The following is a 17,149-nucleotide window of genomic DNA, read 5'->3' on the forward strand; positions in this document are numbered from 1 at the left end:
TATTGCAAATGATGCCTCAAAGTCTTTCCGTTGCGTTTACAAGTCATGGCAATCCACCATTGTGATACATGATTGATACCTTGCTGGTAAAGATCACTATCATTAAGCTGCCAGACAAGGCAGTATATATTTTGCTTCCTTCTATATCAAAAACATGGGTTTACAATCCTAAACATGTTCTAAAGAAATCAAGGATAATCACATCATTTCAGTTTTACAGACCCTGGTCCTTATTTTGAGTCACCACGTATTTCCAATCAAATCATTTTTCATCAGAAAAAGTACATTCTTTTTTTTTAAATTCAATCCCCTTCAAATCTGCCCAATTATTGAGTATTTTGATATAGTTCGAATCAGTACAACTGTTGTCCATAAATCAGCTCAAATGCGTTCACACAATAAAGATGAGTCCAGTGGTAGGTTCTCCAACTTACTGTTTGTTTCACCAGTAACTTCAAAGGACCAGTCACTTTCACCGGCACCATTGACGGTACGAACCTTTGCAATGGACATGATGCAACAAGAACAACAACAACAAATGTGTAACATGTTTTTAAAAATGATATAGAGTCGTACTCAAGTGACCAATTTCTGTTGGTTTTTTTTTGTCAAGAACTTAATGAAAATTATGTAATAATGCCATCATCTTTATCAAACAGGGTATTTTCGAGTGGGATTCTTAATGACTGTGATCTCCTTGGCAAACACATATTGGAAAAAGGAAAAGAAACATATTGCTGTGTATGTTCAAGGTGATGACCATGAAAAGAGCATGATGACGGAAAATGCAGATATCTGCAAAATACATCATGGATTTTTAGTGCAATTGTGCTGCACTGAAGAAACGTTCAGCTACTTCTGATTAAAAAAAACCCCAAAAATACTACTGAATATGAACTGTTTCACCAAGGATTTATCCATACAAATATCAAAGAAAATTCCCCAAAGGAAACTTGGGCAAAATATATAAAATCATAGAGCTTTACAATTACCAGGTCTTCCTGGTAATTGTCGGGCAAAGCAACAGAAAGGTAATTCATACATTAGACATTGCAGTCACAATTTATGGCAGTTAAGTTTAAAGATGAGAGTAATTTCTATCAGCTAAAGAAGTGCAAGTGTACAAACATACCATGCTAAAAAAAAAGAAAAGAAATACACATATTCTGAATATATCAAAATATGATATAATCACGCAATCAATTATGTAAAGCCATGATATGATGCATGATATTTTAAGGTTGAGTTGTTTATGGGAAAAAGTAACATCAGAGAAACATGCAGTATATATCCATACCTGTATTGAATACATACTTCCAGCCAAGAGGTCAAGGATTGGGTACATCACATCAAACTCTGTTTCACCGACTGTGATCACAGTGTAATGACTCTCTATTTCGGGTGCTGTACGATGATACCGCAGATTGTAGGCCATGATTGCTCCATTAAGGTGTATAGGAGTGGCTGCAGACCATGTTACAGTGAGGGAATTGTGGGTACTGTCTGATATTGCTACATTAACCGGTGAGGGTGGAGCTGGTAAAAAGAACAGACCCAATGGAATTTTATACGTTATGTACAAATACATACTGACATACATTGTATCCCTGTGTTTGTATGTGTATTGGAGTAAGTATTCATTTTAATTGTTCAGTATATATTTTGAAGTTCTGAAACTCTCTTTCTATAAATGCAATTAGCTGCATAGATTATTGCAAAACATGAAAATAAAAAATTGCTTTTACTGAAAGTACAACAACCAACATCTGACGAGCCTTACATCTAAGACCAAAGCAAAGATCAGATTTGGATAAAATTGTTTATGTCAAAACAATAAGGTATAAACAAACTTCCATCTACCTTTAATCTAAGATTAATAACATCATGACTCCCAAAATACCTCCTACATGGCAATAGTCTGCCCTATTCCTGAAAATAAGACGAATCACCTATGTAACTATCAAACTTGAACTTTATCCAGTGCAATTTCCGCTGCTAAAATTATTAGTGCTTGCTGCTGACTGCTTTGACAATTCTTGAACGGTTTTCATACACATTTTTTACAAGCCTCTTGGTGAGAAAACAGATGGAAGCGATGTCAAATGAAAGAAAATGGCTCTACTAGATGTAAGAAAAACACTGATTTCACTCAACTTTTTCACAAATATTACCCATTCAGAAATCTTCAGTAATTGAAGATTGACCATTTTAGCCAGAAACATATTTTCAGACCTACAAGAAAATTGAATTGAGTATACTTTTTGTGCGTTTTGTGAAACAGTAAGCGGTTTAAATACATGTATTTGAGTTCACTCAACTTATACTTCCCAAATATTACCCATTCAGAAATCTTCAGTAATTGAAGATTGACCATTTTGGCCAGAAACATATTTTCAGACCTACAAGAAAATTGAACTGAGTATACTTTTTGTGGGTTTTGTGAAACAGTTAGCGGTTGAAATACATGTATTTGAGTCCTGTGATTATATTTCCTAATTTGATGTTTGTCGCTTTCTCATTGCTTTGTATGTATCAGACTGTTATCATATACATGTACATTAATATGGCATACACAATAATCATGCGGAGGAATAGTAAGCTTGAAGCAATCGTTAAGAACCTATCCACTTTATAAACCCGCCCCATGTAGGCCTTTGTCTAGTGGTGATGAAGTGATTATTTATATAATATTGGATGCACTTGAGTGGTATATCAGATATATTGCATTCATCAACATGAATATTGCACGAGTCGAAGACGAGTGCAATAATCATGTTGATGAATGCAATATCTGATATACCACGAGAGAAATCCAGTATTATCATTATCATACATACAAACCACTTTCCACGACAACACCACATTCAATTTCTAAAAAAAAATGAAAAAGGGTTTCACTCACCATTATATCGTTTACAAAATCTAACCTTTCAACTTGTATACGGACGTGTATCTACGCACACTGAGTACAGTACAGTACAGAGCAATCAGCGAGCCACTGCCGCAGAGAGCACAGACGGTTTACGTGTACTCCTATGGCATTTCTCAACCTCATCGCGCAATGCCACTGCACTTTGCTTTCTTTGCAAGCGATACTGCGCATGCGTATAAAGAAACATTTGAGTGCGATATTGAGGGCAGAGTACAACATTGGAGACAATATTGTACTCTTTTTCTCCATTGATACGGGTAATGTAAAATGCATAGGACAGGTATTATGCTAACAATATTGTATGTCATTATTACAAAGCAAACCCCTTGCAGGAATATTGATACATGGTTTTATTGTATCGAAAAAGTGGCTTGTATGTATAATAATATACAAATATCGACTGCTGCAGAGGGAGATGGTAAAACTATTTGCACCGAGGTGATGTCTCAACAGTGCTATGTCCCGAGACGAAGTCGAGGGACATGGCACTGTTGAGACATCACCGAGGTCAAATAGTTTTACCATGGCCCGAAAGAAAGCAGTCGATATTTGTTTTATATCCCTCTCGAGCATTTTACTAGAGTAATGACGGTTCCCTTTTGGAAAAGTGTGCAGGTTTCGTGAACGATAAATCTAACGTTAGGCTGTAGCAGTGCAGCAGCAGTGCGTGCAGCGCGTAGCGAACGACACCGCTGCGCTGTTGTTGATTCCTACACACGAGCTACACTACAGCGTGCAAAACTCCGAAAGATCGAGGTCCAGGACTACGTTAGAAGTAGGCCTAAAGCGGCTTCGTTACCCAGATCATCTTCAAAATCGGTTTTAGTTTATTCCTAATTCGTACCTGATATGGTGTCCTCCTGCGATCATTCTTCCGTTACTGGAAGCAGTCACTTTGTCAATTGAGCTGAATGCATTGATCACGTATCACACGTCCACACGTTACACACCGACCGGCCACGCCATCGCACCACACAGATTTCTGTAATGCTGTCGCACATCACACCGCGCGCTCTCTTAGCGCTAGCTAGCTAGCTACAAGCCACAGGACTGTCGCTCAAAAGTATCGCTACTACGCGCACTGCGTACATTCTTAAGTGAGACATGTAGATATCGATCACACGATCACGATGGGTGCAAATCGTGGATTCCCAAAAGTACTATATCCCGCTGGCTAGTAACCAATTGCACCGCATCCAGCTGCTCGTAGCTAGCTAGTAAAACTACACCATGTTCGTGCTCTGTACAATCCTATGGCAAGAAGCTTTACATGAGGGATATAATACTCATTATTACATTATTGTTATTATTATTATCATTATTGCGTTATTGATGTTACTATTACCATGTGATCATTATTATTTACTGTCAGTTGCTAAATCATGGCTTTTTTCAAGTTCAAGGCAGTGTGAATGGAGCATATATAATTGTACATGTATACAAAAACAATGTTTATCGTTTCATGGAAAACGAATGGCAGGTTAAAACACATGAAGTTACAATACAAAATACATGTATAAATCATATCTACACATAATATCTATAGTTACTGATATTGCTGCAATAATCTAGATAGAAATGCCAAATAAAAAAAAAAGAAGAACAAACATGTCAACTTCCTGTGATTCTTTTTTAAACATGGCAGATTAAACAGCATGTGTCAGCTGGCAGCCAGTTTGACACCTACTTGTATATTGTAAGTCATTTCAGCATTTACTCAATGAACGTACAGGCTTGAATGCTAAAAAAATGGTATGTATAAAGGACATGGTACTTTTAGATTGTTTTCGTAGCCAGGATCATCTGAAAATAAAAATAGTATTTTTCATTACATTCTTATTAAAATGGTAACATTTATCAATCCACGAGTATGAGAAGAATCGGGCACTAAAACTATTTATTCATAACAGCCAACCAAGCAATGTGCTTAGATTGCAGAATACAACAAGGAAAAGTAGAAATTACGCGGTGCGTAATATATGTCCCCGCCGGAAGCAGCATTTTGTAGCAAAATGTACAATATAGGTCAAAAATCAAGGTCAAAGGTCAAAGAAGTCAAAGGTCAAAATTCTGTGTAGAAGTTTTGAAGCGCTCACCTAGTGCCATCACATAAAGCAAACGGAATCGAAATCGGGTTAGAAATGGCGAAGGAGTAGCATTTTGTAGCAAAATGTACAACAAAATGTAGGTCAAAAATCAAGGTCAAAGGTCAAAGAAGTCAAAGGTCAAAGAAGTAAAAGGTCAAAATTCTGTGTAGAAGTTTTGAAGCCCTCACCTAGTGCCATCACATAAAGCAAACAGAATCGAAATCTGGTAAGAAATGGCGAAGGAGTAGCATTTTGTAGCAAAATGTACAATACAGGTCAAAAATCAAGGTCAAAAGGCAAAGAAGTCAAAGGTCAAAATTCTGTGTAGAAGTTTTGAAGCCCTCACCTAGTGCCATCACATAAAGCAAACAGAATCGAAATCGGGTTAGAAATGGCGAAGGAGTAGCATTTTGTAGCCAATGTACAATATGGGTCAAAAATCAAGGTCAAAGGTCAAAGAAGTCAAAGGTCTAAATTCTGTGTACAAGTTTTGAAGCCCTCACCTAGTGCCATCACATAAAGCAAACGGAATGGAAATCGGGTAAGAAATGCCGAAGGAGTAGCATTTTGTAGCAAAATGTACAATACAGGTCAAAAATCAAAGTCAAAGGTCAAAGAAGTCAAAGGTCAAAATTCTGTGTAGAAGTTTTGAAGCCCTCACCTAGTGCCATCACATAAAGCAAACGGAATCGAACTCGGGTTAGAAATGGCGGAGTAGCATTTTGTAGCAAAATGTACTATAGGTCAAAGGTCAAGGTCAAAGGTCACGACTGAAATTCTGTGTAGAAGTTTCAAAGCTCCCATGTAGTGCTATCATATAAAGCAAACAGAATCAAAATCGGGCTCATAAATGACAGAGAAGTAGCAAATTGAAGATTTTGACCACACACGGACGCACACACGGACGGACACACGGACGGACACACGGACGGACACACGGACGGACACACGGACACACACACGTACGGAGCCCGTTTCATAGTCCCCTGCTCGAACTCGTTCGGCGGGGACAATAAATAATAATTGTCTGTGCATTGTCAGCAATCTAGATTCGTTAGGTCACACAACCTTGGCATACTAACATTTGCATGTATAGTCAGTTTGATAGTCATGATAACACTGACATAAGATAAACATTTTTGAAAAAATATTTGAATGGTGTCTACAAACAAAATCATTAATGCATGTGCTTTGTTACATGTTAAAGAGTTCGCAGCATAGGCCTACATGGTCTTTAACAGGGAAATATATTCGGGAAAATGTGGAATACGCTATACAATGGGCAGTAAGTTTTGTTGGAAAGCTTATCATATACTACAATGCTGACATGTCTTACTTTCTTCCAGTGTTCTCACGATCATTTCATCGCTTTGATCACTATCTGAATCTTTGTTGGCAGCAGTCACTGTGATGACGTACTCTAGATATGGTTCTAGGTCTGTCAGGATGATCTCAGTACTTGGAAATGTTTCCGGTGATTTAGATCCAGAAAAGTCTGAGATTTCTGCTGTGTAGTGGACTGTGTAGGCAGTGAAGCCACTTCTGCACTCTGCTGTTTCAATTGGTGGTGCCTGGAAAATAATTCAAGGGATCAAATCAGTATGAAAGGGCTATGGGACAGACTGAAGCAAACTCACGTGGAACAAAAATTGTACACAACTAAATGACAGCCTGTAAATACTGCTCATAGATGCAGCTGTGTGCATTACTATCTTTTTAAAGAGGCTGGGTGTACTCACCTCAGCTGAAGGCCACATAAACTTTGAAGCAAAAGTGGTGTCCCTTGATATGTATATGTCATTAGCTGCATTGTATCTATCTCTTCATGGGCCCATCAAACAATTCGAATCCATTATTCTTTAGAAGAGGGTGGAATGTTTCGTGCAGTATCCCCTCCCACAGTAGAGACTTTTTGAAAATGTGCAAAGCAAGTACGAGTTTCGAAAAATGGTAAACTGTATGTAGCTTGATACATTTATCTCACTCAAGAGAGATTTAGCGTTCTTAAAAGTGAAATATCAATGACCTGGTATGTGAAAATGGTACATGAAAAAATTAAGATTAATGAACATCCAAGGACAATGTGAAATGCTAAATCCGTTACAGTTTGTCATTCCGAAGGCTCGTTATTCTAAAGGATCTTCATTCCAAAGGTTTGTTATCTTGAAGATCCGTTATTCCGAAGATTCGTTATTCTGAAGGTCCGTTAATCCCAAAATGAAATATGGTTTGTTATTCCGAAGGTTCGTTCCTCCAAAAATGAAATAAGGCTCGTTATTCTGAAGGTTCGTTAGGCTCGGAATAAGTAACCATATTTCATTTTCGGATTAACGAACCTTCGGAATAACTAACCTTATTTTATTTTCGGATTATCGAACCTTCGAAATAGCTAACCTTATTTCATTTTCGGATTATCGAACCTTCAGAATAACGAACCTTCGGAACAACGCCGCAAATGTTCGGATTAACGAACCTGCGGAATAACGAAAAGTACCCGCATGCTACGGTCACAACCCCCAAAATCAGCCTGCTCGGCGACCGGTAGGCGAGTTTTTAGCCAATTTCGGTTGGACAACGACCGGTGACCGACCGGTGACCGACCAGAAACTACTTAATTTTAGGGCATCGGCCGGTCACCGCTGAAGTTTTAACGCGGAGTTAAAATTTCAGCGGCGACTGACCAGTTTTCACTCGCTGTCCAATATACAATCGGTGTCCGAGCGACAACCGCCCAGGCACTGGCCTAATCGAGCAGTCGCCGCCGAGCGATTTAGGGAACAAAAATAACGGTGTCAAAAATAGCAAAAGCACAGAAGAAAACCAAGGAAACAGATCGAGCGGTCGTCGTCGAGCGATTTAAGAATTAAAAATCATACTGTGATAAAAATGACAAAAGCACTGAAGGAAACCTGGTACTAGATGGGGAAGAGAAGCCAGGGCAATGTGGAAGAAGTAGGGGGAGGGATAGAGGCAAGGAAACCCTACCAACATCTCAGCATCTCAACATTTCGGCAACCAACATGAGGGACATGAAAAACAGGGACAACCATTTTTGGGAAAAAAAGATGAAATCTGAAAGTTTTTTGTCGATATGTATACTTAGTACATTATGGTTTGGTTATCGTAACATTTATTAAAGGCCTTACTATTAAATGAAGAAGTAATGAATGACAAGTGACGGGAATATGCAAATATGAAATCAAATAGAAATTGAAAAATACTGTAAAAAATAGAAGCAGACAAAGATATTTGGGAAAATTCTAATCTACTCTAATTTTTTGTCCTATCTTGGGTTTTCCTATCGATTGATTTCCTAATTTCAAGTTATCTGTGGTTTCACTCCTGATAGCTGAGGGTTGGTAGTTGGTAATTTAACTTGTCATGAATATGCGTGTTAGTAAAAAATGGGTGTGGCCTGTTCGGCCCACGTTGGAAGTCAAGATCGCTCGAGGCTGGAACCATGCCGTCTGAGGAGTCGAGGGAAGAATAAAGTTTTCATTACTTTAAGTTTGACTAGTGGTGATTTGTTTCGGTGTCAGAATGTGTGACATGTTGTTGCTCCACCAGGACTTCCCTCATTCCGTAATTAACTCTTAAATCTTTTGGCTCGAGTTTTATCTTAATTGACTAATTTAAATTAATCAATCAATTAACACTTCGAAAATCACATAGGTATATTAATAAACTCAGGTAGCTCGTGAGAAATTTCCGGCAGAGACCGACGGGCGGCCGCCGGTACGCCTACGGGACACGGTAGATGATCTGTCGATCACCCGTCGGTCGCTGAGCGATTTCGTAAAAATCGGCCGCTGACCGGTGGGAGATCGTCCAGTCGCCAATCGGGTATCGCTCGGTGACTGAGCTTGGGAGGGGGTTATCCCCTTTCTCATGCCGACACATTTTGCTTTCTTTAGAATTAAAATTTAATATTATGATACACAGTGCACAGTGGAATATTTGGAAAACTATGCAAATAAAAAAGTTAGAAAAATATTCAGGAACAATGAAAAGGGCTATCAAATTGCCACATCCGTTACCTACATACATTTTCCAAATGCGAGTCTATCACTATTAAAGTGGTTATCTCATGTCCTTGAGATTATTTATAGGCCTAGGTGGCAAACTGGTGGTGACTCCATTCTCCACTAGCTGCAGAGACGCCTCTGCAACATCTTCTGGAGACTAGCTGGGTTTCCGGGGAGTCAAAGGAGAATCGAACATATTTTAGGGGAGACTTTTTTTTCCGGTCTCCAGTAAGTCTCGCAGGAGATATCTCCATGACGTCCCAATCAGTTGTGGCCACATAAGGAGACTGATCTTGTTCATGAATGGGAAGGCATCTCAGCGACGAGTCTCTGCAACTTTGCAGAGACTCGTGATGACCTACCAGTGATGATGTGGCGATATCGCAGAGATGTCTCTGCAACACAAAAGACGTCTCGCAGAGGTTGCGGAGATTGCCAGAGATGGAACAGTGACGTCCCCTGGGCTTATGAGTTGCAACATTTCACGGGGGAGGGGGATGGAGTGGCAGTTGTTGCCCCTAACACCATGTAGTTTAGGCCTGTTGGTCCTTTACCTACCTACACCAGACTACTGGAATAGCTTTATTTTCATATTTCCTTTGATGATAATGTTATCATGCCTTTTGAGAAAAAGAGAAATCTAACCATAAGATGCTTTCCTAAATTGCATCCCCTACAATCCTAATAAAGCCACCTCTGTGACCTGCTATGGAAAACTTAGATTCTTTATTCAACATAATACCTACATGCAAAACAACTCAGTTGTACTGAAAATGGATGTGGAAGTGATGACTTCTGAAATTCACCTACTTTCGGGCTATCCTCTATTCCCCATGGTTTAACCTAAACCATTTAAACAACTTTGCATCCATATTCCTGAGAACTATTCTGGCCAAGTGTGATTGAATTGAATCACAGGTTTCGAAGAAAAAAAAATGACTGAATGTAATACAAGATGAATTATCACATGAGCTCAGTTTACTCCTTGGCATAAGTGACCAATGATAACCATACAACATACTTGCAGAGCGTATAAAAAAGTAATTCAACTTTGGGTGGCTACCATTTCTCACTTGTCGGCTATGAAGAGCACAATGTTGGTTGTAAGGAGGGGGAACACTTCCTCTTTCCATTGATACCTAATTACGTTGACAATTGTCATGCATGACTGATCACATGAACTTTAAAGACAACAATGACAAATTGCACTTTTTCCAAGTTAGTGTGTCATTGTGAAGGGACAACGCATGTGTCACTGCATGCACATGCATGAATAAGATCTGTCAATGAAAGTTGTCAAATGGGTCAACATGTACGAATGCAGCTTGGTGTTTAGGTTTTCTCCTAACGTCTTATGGTTCATAACCTTTATCATGGCCTTTTGCCCGATAACTTGGTCGCTCCCACAGAGGCCAACCCACACAGCCCATTTTTCTCTGTTCATATTCAACACATAGCTCCCAGTGACAAAAATGGATAATGGGAAGGACTAAGTTACCGACAACGAGGCCATGTTGAGGGTTATGAACCATAAAACGTTAGAAGAAACCCTAAACATGAATATGCAGTCGTGCAGGCTGGTGTGATGATTTGACCTCTTTTAATGACAGATCTCGCTCATGCAGTGAGACATGCATTGTTCCTATACAATAACACGCAAACTTGGAAAAAAGTGCAATTTGTCATCATTGTCTTTAAAGTTCATGTGCTCAGTCATGCATGATATCTATCAACATAATTAGATATCAGTGGAAAGAAGTAGAGTTCCCCTTTCCTCACAACTATCATGGAACTCTCCATAGCTGACAATTATAAAATAGTAGCCCTCCAAAGTTTGGTTATTTTTTGATACACACTAATATGACATGAAACATACACTTACATACACTAGACTTAATTCCTGCTTGCAGCACATGCAACTGTCCTCTATAGCTATCTTCCATATGTTGCCAGCCTTTGCTCAATTTCGAGTACAGTACAATATAAACCACATACCTGCCATGTCACATTGATTCGTTCAGGAGCATTTGCTGTTGCAGAGACAAGGATTGGGGAGGCACTGGGACCTACAGACACATGAACAGAGAAGATAATCAATGTGGGACAAGATTTATACAATGCCCAACTTCTGCAATCCAAAGTAGTCTTACTACTGTAGTGATAGATCAAACATACATTCACATGTCCATCTGTGCTCATATTCCTATTTGCTTCTATTACCATTAGTTTACAGCATATGAACATTCATTGCACTCCTGCCAAAAACATGAATTCATTGAAAACAGACATTACTAATAAAGATATCAGCACTTGTGTAAATAGTAGTAAACATTATCAAGTGCAGCCTATGGGCTTCCTGGAAACCAGTTGTGATCACTTTATTCATTCAAGTTGGTTAACAAAACAAATTGTCTAATTGTAAGAATGTCTATGATACAACAAAACACCTTGTTATAATTATTACTAACAGAGACATGACGAATTATCATTCTTAATAGAAGAAAAGAAATTTTCATGAACATGATTATTTCCTTTTAATTTTCATTCCATTTACATTATTCACAACAACGATATTAAAAATAATGAAATTCTTGCGTTGCATTAAGTTGTATCAGTTGTAGCATAAGATATAACACAGGATGAGATTGTAATGTGATAACGGTGTAACCATAACCACAAATTTAATGTGCCATATGATCCTACATCACATGGCTTTCATGTTCTTGTCAGTTTTAATGTTTCATAGCCAACTATTTGAGAAAAAAAAATCCTGAGTATGCTACAAAAGTATTCACAGTTGTCTATCAACATAGACATCATAAAATTGGAAAGCTCTTTGCCCATTTTGCTAGCCCGTGAGGTTTCACTTTCAAAAGACTGAATTGCCTTGCTGATGTGGGGGGGACATAAAAATCCTGAGTATACTACAAATGCATATGTATGTATGTATATATATATATATATATATATATATATATATTACCATATTCACAGTTTTCTCAACACAGACATCATAAAATTGAAAAGCTATTTGCCCATTTTGCCAGCCCATGAGGTTTCACTTTCAAAACACTTAAGTGCCTTAATTGCTGAGGTCAGTTTACATCTTGGAGCATTTCCTCCAGTTTTTATATGCCTCCTACCTCAAGTTTACACTCGATTACACAGGAGACTATCTGTGTTAACAGACATTATATGCATTGTTTTGTTTTGTTTCTTCCTTCTGTTTGGAATGAACGCCAGAGTATTTCCGCTTGATTAGAATTTGCTACTTGTCAGCACAATTTCCTTCGTGGTAATCATGATAATATATGCAGGTATGTCATAATTGTCAGGGGGGGGGGGATGGTTGAAGATTTTAAATACAATCTCACAAGGTCGAACATCTTGATGGAGACACTGGGCATGAATTGTTGAAGCATCGGGAGAGCATCATCCGTCTAAAAAAAAATCATCTCTCATCTCTGCATTTCAAAATGTTACCAACACACAACAGCAAGAAACTGCATTGTAAAAACTATGTCACAATACAATCCTGCATATAGACGTTACTACACAAAGCATGTAAAGACTCGTGATCACAAGATCTTACTTGCACACTTGGTCACTGTTAGGAATGCATTTGACCTGGGTCCCGTCCCTCCAGGACCCTCCCTGACCGCTGCTACACTGACCTCATAGTCAGTGTCTGGATCTAAACCAGTTAATTTAGCGGATGTCATTGAGGCTGCTACTATTTGTCCATCATTCCAGTTTCCACCAGGAATCCTGTAATAGGTGATGTATTCTGTTACAGGTGGGTCTCCAATATCAGTCTGCTCATTCCAAGCCATCCACTCAATGGTAAGAGAGGTGGATGTTGATGCAGTTACTGTTGGGGCAGCTTCAAGTACAGGCAGGACTGAGAAAGACATATCACAAAAACAACAAGAAAGAATTAAACAAAAAACTGATCTTAAAGAAGAAATCCATCCCAAAAGTGAACAAACCTCAAAAGAAAGAGAAAAGATATTACCTACAGAATGATACAAAAATGGCGAAAAAACGGATAAGAAATAAGGAAGATATGACATTTTGAGTTCCATTTTTTCGGAAGTCCTAACGAATATTCAAAGTCCTAACGAATATTCAAATGAGCAAGTTGATGATATCATACCCTCACAATTTTTCATGTATGCTTTACATGAAATTCGAAAAAAAAAATTGTTTGCTGATACAAGTAAAAGCATGTTCCTATATACCAAGATATCACAGTTAACAATTGCTCTTTTTATTTCGGGTGGTTTTGAGACAAGTTTTATACTTATTTGGCTGAAATATGTTTAACATTTCTGTATATGGAGCGAATAAGAAATGGTGAGAGCGTGATATCGTCTATTCGCTGATTTGAATATTCATATAAGGACTGGTCAAGAAATGTTTACCGAAACAAATTGCAATTGTAAAATGTCATATCTTCCTCATTTCCTATCCGATTTGTCATTTGTGTATCATTCTGCAGGGAACATGTTACTCTCTTTTTGAAGTTTATTCATTTTTAGGAGGATTTCTTTTTTAAGAAGTCTGTATGTAATTGCAGTATGCATAATGAAAGGAAAAGACTGTAAATGTAGGACTATATATTTCATGCTTGAATGCAATTTAACGTTATACTGGAATTCTGATATTAAAACGAAATCCGAAAGAGTCATATGTATGTAAACATATATCTGTTGATTTTCTTTTCCCTTCTCGGGTGGTAATTGAATCAAAAGTCGGTTTGAATTGAAATAAATTCATGTAACACGCAAATTTTCATGTACTGATCTGACCATGGAATCCAGAGAATACCGTGTGAAAAGTTTGAAAGCCGACTTTGGAGATAACGGAATTGAGTGTTCATTCTCACATGCTTGCTCTTTTTTCCTTTTTTTTGTGTGCATATCTGATATAGTTATGGGGATCATATACTGTATAATGATTCATGTGTCCAACAACAATTACAAATTGACGTGATATTTTCTGTTGGTAAAAAAGAAAAAAAAAAAGATGTCGCTATGTCGATTGGTAGGCCTCCGCCATAATGCATGTTCTCCCAATTGGTGTATAGTACATGCACGTCTTGACTACATGTGACATGACAGTTTCACATAACTAGCACAAAATATAAATAACATGTTTGTCACAAATATGTTGAGTGTTAACTTTTCCTTGAACTGATGGGTTTCATTTGGACGAATGGGTAAATTGTTTAAGGGAGCAGCTAGGTCAATATGGGGAAAAAGTGAAATTTGAACATTTTCCCTTGCTGACTGACGCAAAGGCCAACGGCCAAAATTTTTCCCTACAGAATCATTATTCAGTCGTGCATGAATATACCTAGTTTTGTTAAGTGTATGCATTGAGCAATCATCAAGGCACAGTACAGAGAAATAGTTTCATTCTAGCATTAAATAGTGGATTTTTTTATTTTAACCTGACCTTTGACCCCAAAAGTCCCTCAAGAGCACTGTCAGGCAGTACAATGTACATGCATATGAACTACATTTCGTGAAGATACCTTTAACCATTTCTGAGATGTATCGTGAAAATAAAATGAAATTTAAGAATATATACTCCCTTGATCTTTGACCTTTTAACATCAAACCCTACTCATACATACATATGTCAAGTTTCAGTTGGATACCTACTTAAGTTACAAAATTAATTACGGACGGATGGACGGACGAAAGGACGGGCGGATGGACGGACGGAAGGACGGGCGGACACCCAAAAACATTATGCCTCCATCAACACTTTGTGGCGGATATGCAAGATCAAGCATATCTTATGAATATTCATTGAATCTCAAGTTTTTTTTACTAGTTTAGCATGTAGTCATCTGCATTATCATTAGTATGACACCCCACATGCATGTCTGAATTTAGGAAGCACAATTAATGTACATGCCTGATGTCATCTTTTTTTTTTTCTACAGGCCTTTTAATTAGAACAGGGATACACATGCATATGAAGAAATTTGCTTCAAATTTGTTCAGGCATGCAGCTGTGGCAATGATAAATTTTTTCAGCAAATCAAATTGGGGAGCTGGATCAAACATGTTAATATCATGCAGAAGATCTACGTAATGCATTTTCCTTGTCACCTTTTAGTTTTCGTTGCAGTGTATATAGGCCACTGGTCATCTTACCCATTGACCTTCTGAGGCTACCCTACACCATCAATAAACGACTTATGGTCCCACCCCCCCCCCCAAAAAAAAGGAATACATGTTCCCCGCTGTATCCAACATGGAGTATGGAATAAGCAGTTCCACTACATTTGTATAACATTTGATTTTCAAGGTTAGCAAATATCCATTATATTCTAGTTTGAGAAGTAGAATTTTGTATCATGGCTTAATATTGCATGATATTAGGGTCCTCCCTTTGGACCCCGGTGGTTACAGTATCTAAATTGACAAGGTGATATCATGTTCCATATTTGGCTGAATTCTACCTCGATGTCTCCTAAAATTGATGACAAAAATATATTTTTCCTCTCCTCGATTTTCCTCACCTCTATTAAACCTTTCGGCCCCTTTGGGGAAATGATATCTTCGTTGAGAACACGTCAGCTTTTATGTTTTACCAAACAGATAATTTATGTGCTGCAAACCTAATCTTACTAAGCAGAAACAAACAGATTTAAAAAATTTGATTTGTTTTTACCGAGTCTTTTGGCTATTATTCCATATGAAAAACGTGAAATTCTACTTCACTTGGGAATGATTGTGGAGTACGATTGAACTTGATTTTCCTATACAGATGAAAAGCATAAAGTTTCAATTATTGTAGCAAGATCACAAACAGTGCAAAATGCATAGCATAACATGTAGAATGATGAATGATTGCAATAGCTTAGCAAACTTCAGATTTAAAGGAGTTGTAAATAATACCTGTGTCACATATCACATATGGCTACAAACATGATGCACATCTAACTATACTTGACATATTTAAGACATATGTCTTACCGTATGTCGCTTCGACACTAAAGCTTGCTCGGTTTCCATATAAGGCACATTCATATTCTCCACCAGTCACTTGATTAACTGTGAAAACTACCATAAGCTTTTCTCCAGATGCATCCAAGGAACTCTGATTTCGACTTATGCCAGAGTGTTCACGTACACCATCCCTGAGCTGGTAGAAGCTGACATCTGCTTCATTAGGTGGTGGCTGTCCTTCAACAATACATGTGAATGATGAAGACTGGTCTGGATTAACTTTGACACTGGTGACATTGGCAATTCCTGAAAAGAAAGAAAATGACAGGAGTGCCATTCACATGATAACTTCTCATAGTCTCTTTTTTGTATAGCGGTTAAAAAATTAGTTAAAGATACAGTTTCCTCACGGCACCCTAGTCAAAAATGATCTATTTCACAGGCGATTAAAGAACAAGTTGATAGTGTTTCTAAGCATTGTTTCTCAATTATTTCCCATTACAAGTATATGACCAAACTTTTAGCGTAACAGGCCACATTACCCTTGAACAAATATTAAGTTTATACTATACATACAGTATATACTATACATCCAGTATACTATACATACAGTATATATATATATATATATATATATATATATATATATATATAGTATATACATAACAAGGCTATCATAACATTTCCATAATGTCAATCAATAAACTGGTGGAAAAAGTCCTCCACTACTAGCTCCCATTTCACTAATCTTTAATCATTCATAATAATGCTGACGATAATAGAAATGGTAAAACGAAGATGATGATGATGACGATGATGATGATGACAGTAATAATGATGTCTTATATACCTAGGGTGGCTTCTTCAGAATGGCCATTGCTCTACCAGAGAATATTATCATTACCCAGCTTACTAATTAGGTCAAGCCTAGCATTTTGAGAAAAAAAAAAACCGACCATCTGAAGGGTGAATGTTCTAGGCTAGATTCAAAAAGAGGACCCTAGATCAAAATACCTGTCGTTTCCACCACATAAAGGTGCTCCCATTATTAAGAATCTTTATCATAAGTTGCATTCTCTACGCTACCTGTTTGACAATCCCTCTCCACCCAGTTTGGTAGACACTGTCCTCTACAGA

General features: G+C 37.8%; 1 protein-coding gene across 1 annotated transcript; it reads right to left on the reverse strand.

Moving 5' to 3' along the window:
• Window positions 1-381: 381 nt before the first annotated feature.
• On the reverse strand, window positions 382-12,958 carry LOC139744689 (receptor-type tyrosine-protein phosphatase mu-like). Its single transcript, XM_071655112.1, has 6 exons — window positions 12,637-12,958; window positions 11,040-11,110; window positions 9,407-9,508; window positions 6,356-6,590; window positions 1,298-1,536; window positions 382-498 (listed from the first exon to the last, which is right to left on the reverse strand). Exons 1-6 carry the CDS (start codon window positions 12,956-12,958, stop codon window positions 382-384), a joined length of 1,086 nt encoding a protein of 361 aa, XP_071511213.1.
• Between the last annotated feature and the right edge of the window lie 4,191 nt (window positions 12,959-17,149).

This window comes from Diadema antillarum, unplaced genomic scaffold (assembly GCF_040938485.1).
Source record: "Diadema antillarum isolate AM-2024a unplaced genomic scaffold, OU_Dant_1.0 seq00001203_RagTag, whole genome shotgun sequence".
Classification (NCBI taxonomy): Eukaryota; Metazoa; Echinodermata; class Echinoidea; order Diadematoida; family Diadematidae; genus Diadema; species Diadema antillarum.

Bases quoted from the DNA above. Each gene is read 5' to 3' on its own strand.
- LOC139744689 (XM_071655112.1), bottom strand. From the start codon at position 12,958: ATGTCTTTCTCAGTCCTGCCTGTACTTGAAGCTGCCCCAACAGTAACT. The intron at 6,591-9,406 runs GTAGGTCATCAC...ATTATTTTCCAG, and splicing joins ATATCGCCACATCATCACTG to GCACCACCAATTGAAACAGC. The intron at 1,537-6,355 runs GTAAGACATGTC...TCTTTTTACCAG, and splicing joins CGTGAGAACACTGGAAGAAA to CTCCACCCTCACCGGTTAAT.